The 16,719-nt window shown below is 60.5% G+C and overlaps 1 protein-coding gene across 1 annotated transcript in view; it reads left to right on the top strand.

The window, feature by feature from the left end:
- LRP1 (LDL receptor related protein 1) overlaps positions 1-16,719 on the top strand; it is a 116,789-nt gene that overhangs the window by 42,013 nt on the left and 58,057 nt on the right. Inside the window, exons 8-17 of the mRNA XM_014959362.1 lie at positions 2,668-2,830; positions 4,577-4,799; positions 5,102-5,291; positions 6,500-6,643; positions 6,972-7,208; positions 8,541-8,721; positions 9,076-9,298; positions 9,529-9,718; positions 10,162-10,287; positions 11,672-11,812. Of these exons, the coding sequence (XP_014814848.1) occupies positions 2,668-2,830; positions 4,577-4,799; positions 5,102-5,291; positions 6,500-6,643; positions 6,972-7,208; positions 8,541-8,721; positions 9,076-9,298; positions 9,529-9,718; positions 10,162-10,287; positions 11,672-11,812 (1,818 nt within the window). The remainder of the gene's footprint in view (positions 1-2,667; positions 2,831-4,576; positions 4,800-5,101; positions 5,292-6,499; positions 6,644-6,971; positions 7,209-8,540; positions 8,722-9,075; positions 9,299-9,528; positions 9,719-10,161; positions 10,288-11,671; positions 11,813-16,719) is intronic.

The raw sequence follows: 16,719 nt of genomic DNA on the forward strand, positions 1-16,719 counted from the left end.
GGGGGCCGGGGGGGTGGGGGGGGGGGGAGAAGCCACGTCCCTCACTCCTCCCCACTCCCAAAGCCAAATGTTGAGTGGTGGGAGAGCTCTCTGTGGGCTAATGCGAGGGGTTAAAAATAGGCATTTGCTAAATTAGCTTCCACTGAAAGTTCAAGAGGAAATCCAGGTTTAGCTGAGGCTAAAAGAAAGAGCTGAAAATAATAATAATAATAAAAGAAACTGATTCCTGCGAAGGAGTGGGAAGGGGGGGGAGGGGGATGGCGAGCAGGGAGAGAAGGAGCAAGCTGAAAAACAAAAGCCTTTGAGGAGGGTAATGCTTTCCAGCTGCAAAAATACAGCCTGGGAGAAGAGCAAGTGCTTGCATCACCCCCAGCTCCCCGGCCCAGTGCTGGCCCCGCTCAGAGCCGGACCCCAACTGGGAGACCCCCAGGAGCACTGGGACCCTCGGTCCTGCTGGGGAGAGGCGACCGTTGCGGGTTGCGTGCCCCAGGAAGCAAGCAGCTGGAAACCTTGGAAAATAAGCTTGTTTTGGCCATTTTCCCTTCTGATTCCTGTTTAGCCTTCGAGTGTGGTGTTGGTGACCTTCCTCCAGCTCGGTGGGACGTGCCCCGTGGAGGTGGCAGTGACAACGGGGGCGAGGGGAGAGGAGGAGCGAGGTGCGGGCGAGCGTGGGTCGGGGGGTGGCAACGGGGAGGAAGGCAGCGAGGAAGAGCCAAAGCCTGTGGCTGGGGGGGTCCGTGCCCCGTTGAGGGGGGGGCTCAGGCCCCCACGCTGTCCCCCTGGTCGCTCCCCGTCCGCCCCGGCTTGGATCGCTCCCCCCCCCGGTCCTGTGACTCTGACTCAGCCGCGCAGGCGCCAGCCAAGACCTGCTTTTTTGGGGGAATTCTTGCACATCCATCCCTTCGCTGAAGCGTTTCTCGCCCCAGTGCGTGGCTCCGCCGCCCCCTCCCCGTGCCAAAGGGGGGGGGGTGAATCAGGGGGTGAGGGGGACGGCGGGCAGGCGCCTGGCCAGGCAGCGTGACTCAGGCAGACCCACCTTGGAGGCAGAGATGGGCTCTCTCCAGCCCCCACCACCCCCAGGCACTTTTTTAGGTGGTTTTCACTCAGCACAAAAACCTCTTATTGCCAGCGGGCACCCAGGAGCCGTGCTGGTGGGCACGGGGGGGCCCTGACTTTGCCCCAGGCCTGCTGCCAGCTCCGGCGCGTTGGGCACCGTGTGGCAGGAGCCCCACGCAGCCTTCGGTTGGGCTGGTTTGCTGCTAATTCCTTGGCTCTGGCTGTTTCCACTTGTTTTTACGAGATGCATCACGCTGGGTGGTGGCTGCGGGCGCCGCAGCTTCGCCCTTCCGGAGGGGAGGGTGGTTGGTCACCGGGCGGCCATCACCGGGCCCGGGGCCCTGACGCCAACCACTCGGTGTGAGCCACCACCTGACCTGGGGTTGTGCTCAGACAGGGCACCCCCAAATTCCGGGGTCCTCATCAGTTGGGTCTCCTCGCAATCCAGGCAGCGCCTCGTGGGGCTGCGGCGGGGAAAGGCTCGACATCACCAGAGAGTCCTGCGAGCGGGGGGAGCGCGGGGCATTGCAAAATGTCCTGGCTGGCTGGATGTTTTCCCTCCCTCTGCTCTCCCCGGCTTCTGAGCTGGTTAATAATTCAGCGGCGTCTGGCCCCGCTCCTCCGGGGCTGTCTGGGTCCCGCTGTCCTCGGGGTGCTCAGGCTGTGGGGGGGCTGCTGCTGCTGCTCCCCCCGACCCTGCCCCGGCTGCGGTGCCGGCCCCACAGTGCTGCTGTGTTGACGTGGGGGAAATCCCGAGGGGCACTGACCCTAAGGATGGGTCTCCAAAGCACTTGGCATCTCCCAGAGCCTCCAGGAGCTGCTGCAGCCCCTCACCCTGGCCTTTGTTGGGGGGGGGGGGGGGGGGGGGGGGGGGGGGGCGCGGGCCGAGGGTGGGGGAGCTCTGGGGATGGTGTCGCCCCCCCTCCCCCGGGGCTTTTGGGGGGGGGGGGGGGGACAGGACGCAGGCAGTGCCGGGCACTGAGCTGGTTGTTAAGGAAGGAATTCAGGTGCATTGTGTTTATTCGATTTAACAAGCTTTTACTGGTTTAATTAAATACTTAAACATCACATGCCAGGTGCTGTCTCTCACCTGCTGGAGGGCTCGGGGTGTCCTCCCGGCTCCGGCTCAGCTCTGCCTGCGCTGCCTCATCCCCGTGGGGCTCTGCCTCCGGCTGCTGCCATCCCTCCCTGCTCACCCGGCGTTTGCCGTCCCTGTGCTGCTCTTTGAGCCTCTTCCCCCTCTCTGTGACCCCAGGAGCTGACTCTGCCCCCTCCAGCACCCACCTCCCCCTGCTCCTGACGCTGTTCCCAAGGGATGCTCCTCCAGGTGCCTGGGGGGGTGGCAGGTCCCTCTCCCTCAGGAGGCGAGGACGGGTGGTTGTGTCAGTCCTCGGGTGGTTGTGTTGATCCTCAGGTGGTTGTGTTGATCCTCACAGGGTGACCACATCACAGCTCCTTCAGGGCTCACACAGCCTCGCTCCTCAGCTCTGTTTGTGCTTGAAATGCCTGGGGGGGCTGCGAAGCGGTTAGAGACCCCCTGCACCCACACACGTGGGGCTCACGGCTCCCTCCTTCCCTGTATAACCTCTCGCCCCCCCTCTCCCACCCCAGACGTGGAGCAGATGGCTATCGACTGGCTCACGGGCAACTTCTACTTCGTGGATGACATCGACGACAGGATCTTTGTCTGCAACAAGAACGGAGTCACCTGCGTCACGCTGCTGGACCTGGAGCTCTACAACCCCAAGGGGATAGCGCTGGACCCGGCCATGGGGTAAGATCCTGCTGGGGGACGTTGCCCGGACCCACACCACGGATCTGGGGAGGTTGAAGGAGCCAGGAGGGTCCAGCTGCAGCATCTCGGTGGGGTGACAGGGGCTGGAAAAGAGAGGTGGCCCCTCTCCCGCCTGCGAGGGCCCCTCTGGGCTTTAGCACTGAGTCAATCACAGCGTTTTCTCCCCCTCAGCTGGGTTTGGGGCCACACACTGCAGGGTAGTTTCACTGAATTTCACTGAATTTTAGAGTTGGAAGGGACCATAGAGATCATCTAGTCCAACCCCCCTGCTGAAGCAGGATTGCCCAGAGCTTGTCAGAGCACGTTACTCAGGAGCATCCAGGTGGGTCTTGAAAATCTCCAAGGAAGGGGACTCCACACCCTCCCTGGGCAGCCTGTTCCAGGGCTCTGCCACCCTCACCGTGAAGAAGTTTCTCCTCATATTTGAGTGGAACCTCTTCTGGTCCAACTTGTGCCCGTTGCCCCTCGTCCTCTCACTGGGAACCACTGAAAAGAGTCTGGCTCCCTCCTCCTTCAACCCTCCCTTGAGATACTTGTAGGCATTGAGAAGGTCTCCCCTCAGCCTTCTCTTCTCCAGACTAAAGAGTCCCAGCTCTCTCAGTCTCTCCTCATCAGGGAGATGCTCCAATCCTTGAATCATCTTTGTTGCCCTTCGCTGGACTCTTTCTAGTAGTTTCCTGTCCCTCTTGAACTGGGGAGCCCAGAACTGGATGCAGGATTCCAGTTGTGGCCTCACCAGTGCAGAGTAGAGGGAGAGAATGACTTCCCTTGACCTGCTGGCTACACTAGTTGTGGCAGCAGCGTTTTGAGCAGCCCAGTGGTACCAGCTGGGTTTGGAGGAGATGGAGGAGAGGTCCCTGGCCGTGTCCAGAAGCCCCTCTCCAGGGGGGTCGCTCCCTGCTCCACCTGCCCTGAGCAGCAGCTTCGCCGGTCCCGTGGGATGGACCAGGCTGAGGACACGCTGCTGCTTCCAGCTCGTGGCCACGTAGTTGCAGTTCCGTGTTGGCTTTTTGGGAACCGAAACAGTCAGATCCTCACATGCAGCTCTGCTTGTGCCTATTTAATTCGGGGCGCTGCGGTCGGATGGTAACACTCAGGCACTTGCCTTTTGCAAAACCCCACGCACGGGGAGGCTGGGACGTGGGGCCACGGGAGCAACTCGGACTGTCCACAGGGTGTCTGAGTGAGGAGAGCTGATGTTATCGAGCAGAAAAGCTGAAGTTTTGTTTTGGTTTGGTTTTTTAATAAATAAATATCGCGTAGCAGCCAGGAGAGAGACTCTGGCCTAGAACAGGGATGGTGCAGACCATCCTCTTGGGTTAAAGTCTCTGAGTTAACACTGAGTTAAAGTCTCTTGGGCTCTGCAGCAGAGACCCAACACGCTCCAGGTGCTCAGGGCCAGTGGTGCTGAGCCCCAGCTCTGGTCTGTGCCAGGAGTGGTGGCCACAGGCAGGGTGGCAGCTGGACAGGCATGTCAGGGTGTGTTTTAGCGTGTCGGCTGGTGGAGAGTCCCATCCCTCTTCTTGGTGACACCCACAAATCTCAGTTCAGGCCTTTGTCTGCCCGTCTCACACCTCTGCCCATTGCTCAGCTCCCCTGAGGTGGACCCTGGTCATCCCCGTGTCCACAGGCATGAGTGGGCACCGTCTGTCCGTGTGTCCTTCCTCCCCGCTGTCGGACCTGACATTTGGGCTCTGAGCTCCCGCTTTTACCCTTCTCCTGCAGCAAAGTGTTCTTCACCGACTACGGGCAGATCCCCAAGGTGGAACGGTGTGACATGGACGGGCAGAACCGCACCAAGCTGGTGGACAGCAAGATTGTCTTCCCCCACGGCATCACCTTGGACTTGGTGAACCGGTTGGTGTACTGGGCTGATGCCTACCTGGACTACATTGAGGTGGTGGACTACGAAGGCAAGAACAGACACACCATCATCCAGGGCATCCTGGTGAGTGGGGCTGGAGAGGGGGGGGCAGGTTTGGGGAAGGCCTTATGGCCAGAGGTGGGTCTGAACTTGGCCTGCTGGGGAGCACTGGTCCACAGGCTTGGCTTTGCTGGTCTGGCAAAGAAAAGGTGTGAGGGGCTGAACACCCACTGGTCCTGCAGCACCCACCTGCCAAGCCCAGCCTTGTGCCCCGAATGTGGCAGGGGCGAGAGCTGTAGGGCAGGATGAGGGGCAGGGGTTGGGGGCTTCACACATCTCAGAGCCAGGGTTCTGGTGTCTCCTCCTGATGGGCTCCTGCCTTCCAGATCGAGCACCTCTATGGACTGACCGTCTTTGAGAACTACCTCTACGCCACCAACTCGGACAACGCCAACGCCCAGCAGAAAACCAGCGTCATCCGGGTCAACCGCTTCAACAGCACCGAGTACCAGGTGGTGACGCGGGTGGACAAGGGGGGAGCGCTGCACATCTACCACCAGCGGCGCCAGCCCACAGGTGGGACCCCAAAAAAGCAGCTTCTTGGACCCCCAGAGCCTGGGTGGGGATGGGGATGGGCTGCACCTTCTGAATTCCCTCCCTCCGAATGGGGCCGGACACCCAAGATGGGTTCACTTGCCCAAGAGCCTCCGTTGGTAGCACCCTGTGGGCCCCCCATGCCATGCTGTGGGCCCCCCATGCCATGCTCAGCCTGGGCATGGCCGTGTCCAGTCACCCCCAGTTCCCAGAAACTCCTGGGCAGGTGGGAACTCACCACGGGGTGAGCCAGAGCTGGGGGTGCTGAGAGCCGGACAGACTGAAATGCACTGGGACAGGGATGGAGGAGCCATCTGTGGTCCATGGGGACTCCTGGAGCTGCCAGGGGGTGGTGGGGGACTCCTGCTCCCCAGTAGCCACACGCTGGGTGGCCGCACGCCCCAGGGTGCCCCCGGCCCCCGCCATCGCTCCGTCTCCTCCTGCCAGACGTGGTGGCCGTCCCCGCGGGCCGGGCGGCTGCGCTGCACGATTGATGGATCACGTCTTGCTGGAGGATGTGGGAGCAGATGTGGCATCTTGAATTATTAATGGCTCTCTCACACGGTGCCCTCACGCTCCCGGTCCCCCCGCCGCCGGCGTGTTTGCCCCCCGACCGGGGCCGAGGGATTTGAAGGGAGTTGGAAGGTTGTGGAGCTGTGGGTGGGTGCCATCCCCACCCCGTGCCCGTCCCTCTCTGCCTGCTCCACCTTCCACTCCAGCACCTTCCTGCAGTTAATCAATTTACTCCTTGAAAATCCTCTTAGCGTCTGCAGCCTGCTCGGCATTTTCTAGAATATAAAACTAATCAGGAGATTTCCGAGCAGCGAAGGAGCGTGATTAAGGAGCATCTCTCTGGATGCATTGGGGCTCATCCTGCCCACAGCTGGGCAGTCCCGCTCCCCCCATGGTCCACCATGAGGGGTGGGCTGGCAGGAGGGTGGCAGCGTGGCCCAGTGGCCGTGGCTGTGTCCTGGGACATGCACTGCTGGTTTCTGCCCTGCATCTTGGGCAGGTCCTTTCCCATCTCTGCCTTGTCTGTCCTGTGCCCCTTGGCTGACCCTCCGGGAGGAAGGGTCCCCCTAAAACACCCATGAGACCTTCTCCACCTCCCCATGGTTGCAGAATAGGGGCAGAATAGTGGCCCTGGTTGCCCCCCGGGTGCTGGAGCCCGTGCTTTCTCTCTCTTGCAGTGAGGAGCCATGCCTGCGAGCCCGACCAGTTTGGCAAACCGGGAGGCTGCTCCGATATCTGCCTCCTGGGGAACAGCCACAAGACCCGAACCTGCCGGTGCCGCTCCGGGTTCAGCCTGGGCAGCGATGGAAAATCCTGCAAAAGTGAGTCCTGGAGGGTTGTGGGGGGGACACGAGGGGACCAGGGTGGGCAGAGATGCTTGTGCTGGGCGACTGGGAGCCCCCGGGCCCCGGGGGGAGCAGAGCTTTTCAGTTCCCTCCCTCCCAGTTGTGAACACCCCTTTCCTTCCCGGCCTAAGCTGTGGGCTGCCCACTGGGTCTGGGGTCCCTGCAGACCCCTGGGGTGCAGGAGCAAGTTGCCTCCTCCTGTGGCCTTGTGTGTGGTAGTTGTGACCCCGCAAAAGCCCCAGTGCCATCGGGTTGCCCACCTGGTGTCGGGCTGGTGGCAATGGCTCTCCCCATCTCTCTGCAGAGCCCGAGCACGAGCTGTTCCTGGTGTATGGGAAGGGGCGTCCGGGCATCATCCGCGGGATGGACATGGGGGCCAAAGTGCCAGACGAGCACATGATCCCCATCGAGAACCTCATGAACCCCCGAGCGTTGGATTTCCACGCTGAGACTGGCTTCATCTACTTCGCTGACACCACCAGCTACCTCATCGGGCGGCAAAAGATCGATGGCACGGAGAGAGAGACCATTCTGAAGGACGGTGCGTGGCCAGGGGGGCAGGACTGGTCCCTCCTCAGCGTGGGCAGCCCCCAAGAGCTGGCAGCAATGGCCATTTCATAGAATCATAGAGTCATAGAATTGCCCAGGCCGGAAGGGACCTCCAAAGGGCATCTCGTCCCACCCCCCCGCAGTCAGCAGGGACACCCCCAACTAGACCAGGTTGCCCCATCGAGCCTCCCCTTGAATATCTCCAGGGAAGGGGCCTCAACCACCTCCCTGGGCAACCTGTCCCAGTGCTCCACCACCCTCCCAGTGAAGAACCCTCTCCTCATCTCCAGTCTCAATCTGTTCCCCTCCAGCTTGAAGCCATTGCCCCTCGTCCTGTCACTGCAGCCCTTTCTAAACAGGCTCTCCCCAGCCTTCCTGTAGCCCCCCCTCAGGTACTGGAAGGCTGCTCTTAGGTCTCCCCAGAGCCTCCTCTTCTCCAGGCTGAACAACCCCAGCTCCCTCAGCCTGTCCTCGCAGCAGAGGTGCTCCATCCCCCTCATCATCCTCGTGGCCCTCCTCTGGACCCTCTCCATCAGGTCCATGTCCTTCTTCTATCGAGGGCTCCAGCCCTGCACACAAGACTCCAGGTGAGGTCTCACCAGAGCAGAGTCAAGTGGCAGAATCCCCTCTCTGGACCTGCTGGCAATGCAGCTTTTGATGCAGCCCAGGATGGGATTGACCTTCTGGGCTGTGAGTGCCCACTGCCTGCTCATGTCCAGCTTCTCCTCCACCAGCACCCCCAAGTCCCTTTCCTCAGGGCTGCTTTCCAATCCCTCACCCCCTAGTTTCCTAGTTTCCTCGCCTGATGACAGCGCTTCTGTCCTCTCCCTTGTGTCTCTGACCCTTAAAACTGAGGTTTGAAGCTGCTGTTTGGGTTTATCTGTAGAGTGCTATTGAGAGACAGGTACAGAGAATGGGTCCTGGCAGAGGCAGGAGAGGGACCCCTGTCCCTGGATGTCCCCCTGTCCCTGGATGTCCCCTTCCTGCCTGATCTGCTCAGATGGGAAGAGGAGGGAGGGATGGGGGATCCTCAGTCAGAGTCCCTGGGGCTCAGTGTGGTGGCTGATCCACCCCCACGCTGCCAGACGAACACGTTTGTGTCGCCTTGGGGCGAACCAGCCACCGATGCTCCTGAATTTGGCTTTTTTCAGCCCAGGCCCCTGTGGCTGTGGCACCCCTGGGGGGCTGGGGGCGTCTGTCATCGCTGTCGGCTTGAGTTGGGGTCGGGTGGTACCGAATGCTCTGGGCATCATATGGGGCTGTGGCTTCCACTTCTCATCTTCCTGCTGCTGCCCAGCCCCGGTGACAAAGTTTTCCCCAAAAGGCATCCACAACGTGGAAGGCATCGCTGTGGACTGGATGGGGAACAACCTCTACTGGACGGATGACGGCCCCAAAAAGACCATCAGCGTGGCTCGGCTGGAGAAGGCTGCCCAGACGCGGAAGACACTGATCGAGGGGAAGATGACCCACCCCCGCGCCATCGTGGTGGACCCCCTGAACGGGTGCGGGCTCCTGGGAGGGTTGGGCTGGCAGTTGGGTTCCAAGCACCCACAGTGGTCGCTGTGTCTCCATTCGTGGTGGCTCCCAAGCTGTGACAGAGGGGACGGGCAGCAGCTCTGGCCACGCAGCAGCTCCAGTTGGGGCTCTGAGGGGCGCTGACATGGCCTCCCCCTCTCAGGAGGGCCATTGGGCCATCGCGTTGGGCCGGGGCCTGGCAGAGGGACCTTCCCCAGCTTGTGCCCTGTGAGCAGCCGTAGAGTTCCCACCTGGTTCGGTGGAGGCAGAGCTGGTGACCCCTCAGATGAGTGGTGGGGTGGGCTCCTCCGAGCCTCTGTAACGCTCGGTGTCCATGGCAGGTGGATGTACTGGACAGACTGGGAGGAGGACCCCAAGGACAGCAAGAGGGGCAAGATTGAGAGAGCCTGGATGGACGGTTCCAACCGCAACATCTTCATCACCTCCAAGACTGTGCTGTGGCCCAATGGGTTGAGCCTGGACATCCCAGCCAAGATCCTCTACTGGGTGGATGCCTTCTATGACCGCATCGAGATGGTCTATCTTAACGGCACCGAGCGGAAGGCAAGTGGAGACCCCACTGGTCACCCCAGAGCTGGGGTAGCCAAACCATTGCCTCTGCTGGCCACATCTGCTGTGGGTCCTCTGGGTGGGTGGCTGGTCACCTCCAGCCATGACACCCTGCCACCTGTCCCTTCCTCTCCCCTTCCAACGTCCTTTGCCCTGTCCTGCCCTCATGGGGTTTGCCCGGGCGCCCGTCCCAGCTGACAACAAGCTTCTCCACCTCCCTGCAGATCGTGTACGAGGGACCTGAGCTCAATCACGCCTTCGGGCTGTGCCACTACAGCAGCTTCCTCTTCTGGACCGAGTACCGCAGCGGCAGCATCTACAGGTTGGACCAGACCTCCAAGGTGGTGAGCCTGCTGCGGAACGAGCGCCCACCCATCTTCGAGATCCGGATGTACGACGCGCAGCAGCAACAAGGTGCTGGGGCCACCTCTGCCTGGGGGAGGGAATGGTGGGGCTGGAACAGGGATGGGGCTGGGGAGCAGGAGCCAAGGAAGTGCCCTGCCTTCCCCTTGGCCATCTGTCCATCCCCACTCACTCTGTCTTTCTGCTGTCACTCATTCCCCCAACCCTTCCAGCCTTTCCTCTTTCTCCCCCTCTCTCCCTGCCTGATGGCTTTCCTGGTTTTATGTCCCCTGAGGGGTCCCCACTGCCTTGCATGGCCTGATGAACTGGTTTTATGTCCCCTGAGGGGTCCCCACTGCCTTGCGTGGCCTGATGAACTGGGGTCTCCAGCTGGGCTCCAACTATGGAGCCTGTTGAGGGAATCCAGGGAGCCGGGGGCAGCCAGCAAACCCCCCTGTGGGTCAGCAAGGGTTCCCTGAAGTCCCCTTCTCCTCACTCCTGCCTTGTCTCTGCAGTGGGCTCCAACAAGTGCCGCGTGAACAACGGGGGCTGCAGCAGCCTGTGCCTGGCCACCCCCCGGGGCCGTCAGTGTGCCTGTGCTGAGGACCAGATCCTGGGATCAGACTCTGTCACCTGCCAGGGTAGGATGTCCCAGGGCCTGGGGACCCCTCTCCGTGGGGGATGGTGGGGACACGGGGTCTGTGGCTCTACTGTGGCCCGTTGGCAGTGATGCCATCGTGCTGGGAGGCCACCTGGGACACGGGGAGGTGGGTGGTGGGACTCTGCAGATGAATCACGAACTGGCTCCGGTTCCTCCTCCTGCACGATGGCAGCGGTTCCGCCACTGGACCGGGGACACGGGTGGGAATCCCTGGGGGGGGTTGTTGAACTGATGACGTGCAACCAGGAGAGGCTGAGGGAGCTGGGGGTGTTCAGCTGGAGAGAAGGGGGCTGAGGGGAGACCTAATTGTTCTCTCCAACTCCCTGAAAGGAGGGGGTAGAGAGGTGGGGGTCGGTCTCTTCTCCCAAGTCACAGACGACAGGACAAGAGGAAATGGCCTCAACTTGCACCAGGGGAGGTTCAGGCTGGATATTAGGAACAATTTTTTTACTGAGAGGGTCATCAGCCCTTGGAATGGGCTGCCCAGGGAGGTGGTGGAGTCACCATCCCTGGAGGTATCTAAAAGCTGGGCAGACGTGGAGCTTAGAGATACGGTTTGGTGCTGGTTTTTATCAGCGTTGGGTTGATGGTTGCACTCGATGATCTGAAAGGTCCCTTCCAACCTAGAAGATTCTGTGATTCTTGCTTTCTCCAACTCCCTGAAAGGAGGGTGTAGCCGGGGTGGGGGGGAGGGGGTTGGTCTCTTCTCCCAAGGAACAGGCAGTGGGACAAGAAGAAACAGCCTCAAGTTGTGTCAGGGGAGATTTAGGATGGATATTAGGAATAATTTTACACTGAAAGGGTTGTCAAGCTTTGGAACAGGCTGACCAGGGATGTGGTGGAGTCACCATCCCTGGAGGTATCTAAAAGCTGGGCAGACGTGGAGCTTAGAGATACGGTTTGGTGCTGGTTTTTATCAGCGTTGGGTTGATGGTTGCACTCGATGATCTGAAAGGTCCCTTCCAACCTCAGCAAATCTGTGATTCCAACTGTGTCCAACGCTGCCCACGTGGTCGGGGCGGGTTTGCTCTGCACCCAGTGTCAGGGAGAGCCAGGGTCTGGGTGGGCAGCCTGGGCAGTACCGAGCTTTGCTGCATTAAATGAGAGGGATGAAGCTCTGCTGGTGCTGCCTGTGGGTTAAGGCTGAGCCAGGGTCTCTCCAACTTCCAAGGGTCTCTCCAACTTCCAACTCAAACCGGTCTGTGGTTCTACAAGTGTCCGTGTGCCCTCTCAGGGCTGCTGGGCAGTCTTACAGACATCCTGCCAGCCCAGGGACACGGGACTGTCCTCGCTGCTGCTGCTGCTGCCCTGCACTTGGCCACTCAGTTAAAATTGTCCCCTCCCTTTTGTTTTTCCTTTGCCAGCCAACCCGTCCTACATCCCGCCCCCGCAGTGCCAGCCCGGAGAGTTCGCTTGTAAGAACAACCGCTGCATCCAGGAGCGCTGGAAATGTGACGGGGACAACGACTGCCTGGACAACAGCGACGAAGCCCCTGAGCTCTGCCGTGCGTAGCCACCTCCTCCGCGGTGGGGTAGAGGCTTACGTCCTCCTGGGGCTGCAGGATTCCAGCTCAACTTTCATAGAATCGCCCAGGCTGGAAGGGACCTCCAAAGGGCATCTCGTCCCACCCCCCCGCAGTCAGCAGGGACACCCCCAACTAGACCAGGTTGCCCCATCGAGCCTCCCCTTGAATATCTCCAGGGAAGGGGCCTCAACCACCTCCCTGGGCAACCTGTCCCAGTGCTCCACCACCCTCCCAGTGAAGAACCCTCTCCTCATCTCCAGTCTCAATCTGTTCCCCTCCAGCTTGAAGCCATTGCCCCTCGTCCTGTCACTGCAGCCCTTTCTAAACAGGCTCTCCCCAGCCTTCCTGTAGCCCCCCCTCAGGTACTGGAAGGCTGCTCTTAGGTCTCCCCAGAGCCTCCTCTTCTCCAGGCTGAACAACCCCAGCTCCCTCAGCCTGTCCTCGCAGCAGAGGTGCTCCATCCCCCTCATCATCCTCGTGGCCCTCCTCTGGACCCTCTCCATCAGGTCCATGTCCTTCTTCTATCGAGGGCTCCAGCCCTGCACACAAGACTCCAGGTGAGGTCTCACCAGAGCAGAGTCAAGTGGCAGAATCCCCTCTCTGGACCTGCTGGCAATGCAGCTTTTGATGCAGCCCAGGATGGGATTGACCTTCTGGGCTGTGAGTGCCCACTGCCTGCTCATGTCCAGCTTCTCCTCCACCAGCACCCCCAAGTCCCTTTCCTCAGGGCTGCTTTCCAATCCCTCACCCCCTAGTTTCCTAGTTTCCTCGCCTGATGACAGCGCTTCTGTCCTCTCCCTTGTGTCTCTGACCCTTAAAACTGAGGTTTGAAGCTGCTGTTTGGGTTTATCTGTAGAGTGCTATTGAGAGACAGGTACAGAGAATGGGTCCTGGCAGAGGCAGGAGAGGGACCCCTGTCCCTGGATGTCCCCCTGTCCCTGGATGTCCCCTTCCTGCCTGATCTGCTCAGATGGGAAGAGGAGGGAGGGATGGGGGATCCTCAGTCAGAGTCCCTGGGGCTCAGTGTGGTGGCTGATCCACCCCCACGCTGCCAGACGAACACGTTTGTGTCGCCTTGGGGCGAACCAGCCACCGATGCTCCTGAATTTGGCTTTTTTCAGCCCAGGCCCCTGTGGCTGTGGCACCCCTGGGGGGCTGGGGGCGTCTGTCATCGCTGTCGGCTTGAGTTGGGGTCGGGTGGTACCGAATGCTCTGGGCATCATATGGGGCTGTGGCTTCCACTTCTCATCTTCCTGCTGCTGCCCAGCCCCGGTGACAAAGTTTTCCCCAAAAGGCATCCACAACGTGGAAGGCATCGCTGTGGACTGGATGGGGAACAACCTCTACTGGACGGATGACGGCCCCAAAAAGACCATCAGCGTGGCTCGGCTGGAGAAGGCTGCCCAGACGCGGAAGACACTGATCGAGGGGAAGATGACCCACCCCCGCGCCATCGTGGTGGACCCCCTGAACGGGTGCGGGCTCCTGGGAGGGTTGGGCTGGCAGTTGGGTTCCAAGCACCCACAGTGGTCGCTGTGTCTCCATTCGTGGTGGCTCCCAAGCTGTGACAGAGGGGACGGGCAGCAGCTCTGGCCACGCAGCAGCTCCAGTTGGGGCTCTGAGGGGCGCTGACATGGCCTCCCCCTCTCAGGAGGGCCATTGGGCCATCGCGTTGGGCCGGGGCCTGGCAGAGGGACCTTCCCCAGCTTGTGCCCTGTGAGCAGCCGTAGAGTTCCCACCTGGTTCGGTGGAGGCAGAGCTGGTGACCCCTCAGATGAGTGGTGGGGTGGGCTCCTCCGAGCCTCTGTAACGCTCGGTGTCCATGGCAGGTGGATGTACTGGACAGACTGGGAGGAGGACCCCAAGGACAGCAAGAGGGGCAAGATTGAGAGAGCCTGGATGGACGGTTCCAACCGCAACATCTTCATCACCTCCAAGACTGTGCTGTGGCCCAATGGGTTGAGCCTGGACATCCCAGCCAAGATCCTCTACTGGGTGGATGCCTTCTATGACCGCATCGAGATGGTCTATCTTAACGGCACCGAGCGGAAGGCAAGTGGAGACCCCACTGGTCACCCCAGAGCTGGGGTAGCCAAACCATTGCCTCTGCTGGCCACATCTGCTGTGGGTCCTCTGGGTGGGTGGCTGGTCACCTCCAGCCATGACACCCTGCCACCTGTCCCTTCCTCTCCCCTTCCAACGTCCTTTGCCCTGTCCTGCCCTCATGGGGTTTGCCCGGGCGCCCGTCCCAGCTGACAACAAGCTTCTCCACCTCCCTGCAGATCGTGTACGAGGGACCTGAGCTCAATCACGCCTTCGGGCTGTGCCACTACAGCAGCTTCCTCTTCTGGACCGAGTACCGCAGCGGCAGCATCTACAGGTTGGACCAGACCTCCAAGGTGGTGAGCCTGCTGCGGAACGAGCGCCCACCCATCTTCGAGATCCGGATGTACGACGCGCAGCAGCAACAAGGTGCTGGGGCCACCTCTGCCTGGGGGAGGGAATGGTGGGGCTGGAACAGGGATGGGGCTGGGGAGCAGGAGCCAAGGAAGTGCCCTGCCTTCCCCTTGGCCATCTGTCCATCCCCACTCACTCTGTCTTTCTGCTGTCACTCATTCCCCCAACCCTTCCAGCCTTTCCTCTTTCTCCCCCTCTCTCCCTGCCTGATGGCTTTCCTGGTTTTATGTCCCCTGAGGGGTCCCCACTGCCTTGCATGGCCTGATGAACTGGTTTTATGTCCCCTGAGGGGTCCCCACTGCCTTGCGTGGCCTGATGAACTGGGGTCTCCAGCTGGGCTCCAACTATGGAGCCTGTTGAGGGAATCCAGGGAGCCGGGGGCAGCCAGCAAACCCCCCTGTGGGTCAGCAAGGGTTCCCTGAAGTCCCCTTCTCCTCACTCCTGCCTTGTCTCTGCAGTGGGCTCCAACAAGTGCCGCGTGAACAACGGGGGCTGCAGCAGCCTGTGCCTGGCCACCCCCCGGGGCCGTCAGTGTGCCTGTGCTGAGGACCAGATCCTGGGATCAGACTCTGTCACCTGCCAGGGTAGGATGTCCCAGGGCCTGGGGACCCCTCTCCGTGGGGGATGGTGGGGACACGGGGTCTGTGGCTCTACTGTGGCCCGTTGGCAGTGATGCCATCGTGCTGGGAGGCCACCTGGGACACGGGGAGGTGGGTGGTGGGACTCTGCAGATGAATCACGAACTGGCTCCGGTTCCTCCTCCTGCACGATGGCAGCGGTTCCGCCACTGGACCGGGGACACGGGTGGGAATCCCTGGGGGGGGTTGTTGAACTGATGACGTGCAACCAGGAGAGGCTGAGGGAGCTGGGGGTGTTCAGCTGGAGAGAAGGGGGCTGAGGGGAGACCTAATTGTTCTCTCCAACTCCCTGAAAGGAGGGGGTAGAGAGGTGGGGGTCGGTCTCTTCTCCCAAGTCACAGACGACAGGACAAGAGGAAATGGCCTCAACTTGCACCAGGGGAGGTTCAGGCTGGATATTAGGAACAATTTTTTTACTGAGAGGGTCATCAGCCCTTGGAATGGGCTGCCCAGGGAGGTGGTTGAGGCCCCATCCCTGGAGGTGTTCAAAAGCTGGGTTGATGTGGTGCTGGGAGGTCTGGTTTAGTGATGGTGTTGCTTTTTGTTGGTTGTGCGGGTGTCTATTTTTGTCAGTTAGGTTGACGGTTGGACAAGATGATCTTTGAGGTCCCTTCCAACCTAGAAGATTCTGTGATTCTTGCTTTCTCCAACTCCCTGAAAGGAGGGTGTAGCCGGGGTGGGGGGGAGGGGGTTGGTCTCTTCTCCCAAGGAACAGGCAGTGGGACAAGAAGAAACAGCCTCAAGTTGTGTCAGGGGAGATTTAGGATGGATATTAGGAATAATTTTACACTGAAAGGGTTGTCAAGCTTTGGAACAGGCTGACCAGGGATGTGGTGGAGTCACCATCCCTGGAGGTATCTAAAAGCTGGGCAGACGTGGAGCTTAGAGATACGGTTTGGTGCTGGTTTTTATCAGCGTTGGGTTGATGGTTGCACTCGATGATCTGAAAGGTCCCTTCCAACCTCAGCAAATCTGTGATTCCAACTGTGTCCAACGCTGCCCACGTGGTCGGGGCGGGTTTGCTCTGCACCCAGTGTCAGGGAGAGCCAGGGTCTGGGTGGGCAGCCTGGGCAGTACCGAGCTTTGCTGCATTAAATGAGAGGGATGAAGCTCTGCTGGTGCTGCCTGTGGGTTAAGGCTGAGCCAGGGTCTCTCCAACTTCCAAGGGTCTCTCCAACTTCCAACTCAAACCGGTCTGTGGTTCTACAAGTGTCCGTGTGCCCTCTCAGGGCTGCTGGGCAGTCTTACAGACATCCTGCCAGCCCAGGGACACGGGACTGTCCTCGCTGCTGCTGCTGCTGCCCTGCACTTGGCCACTCAGTTAAAATTGTCCCCTCCCTTTTGTTTTTCCTTTGCCAGCCAACCCGTCCTACATCCCGCCCCCGCAGTGCCAGCCCGGAGAGTTCGCTTGTAAGAACAACCGCTGCATCCAGGAGCGCTGGAAATGTGACGGGGACAACGACTGCCTGGACAACAGCGACGAAGCCCCTGAGCTCTGCCGTGCGTAGCCACCTCCTCCGCGGTGGGGTAGAGGCTTACGTCCTCCTGGGGCTGCAGGATTCCAGCTCAACTTTCATAGAATCGCCCAGGCTGGAAGGGACCTCCAAAGGGCATCTCGTCCCACCCCCCCGCAGTCAGCAGGGACACCCCCAACTAGACCAGGTTGCCCCATCGAGCCTCCCCTTGAATATCTCCAGGGAAGGGGCCTCAACCACCTCCCTGGGCAACCTGTCCCAGTGCTCCACCACCCTCCCAGTGAAGAACCCTCTCCTCATCTCCAGTCTCAATCTG

This window comes from Calidris pugnax, unplaced genomic scaffold (genome assembly GCF_001431845.1).
Source record: "Calidris pugnax isolate Ruff unplaced genomic scaffold, ASM143184v1 scaffold421, whole genome shotgun sequence".
Classification (NCBI taxonomy): domain Eukaryota; kingdom Metazoa; phylum Chordata; class Aves; order Charadriiformes; family Scolopacidae; genus Calidris; species Calidris pugnax.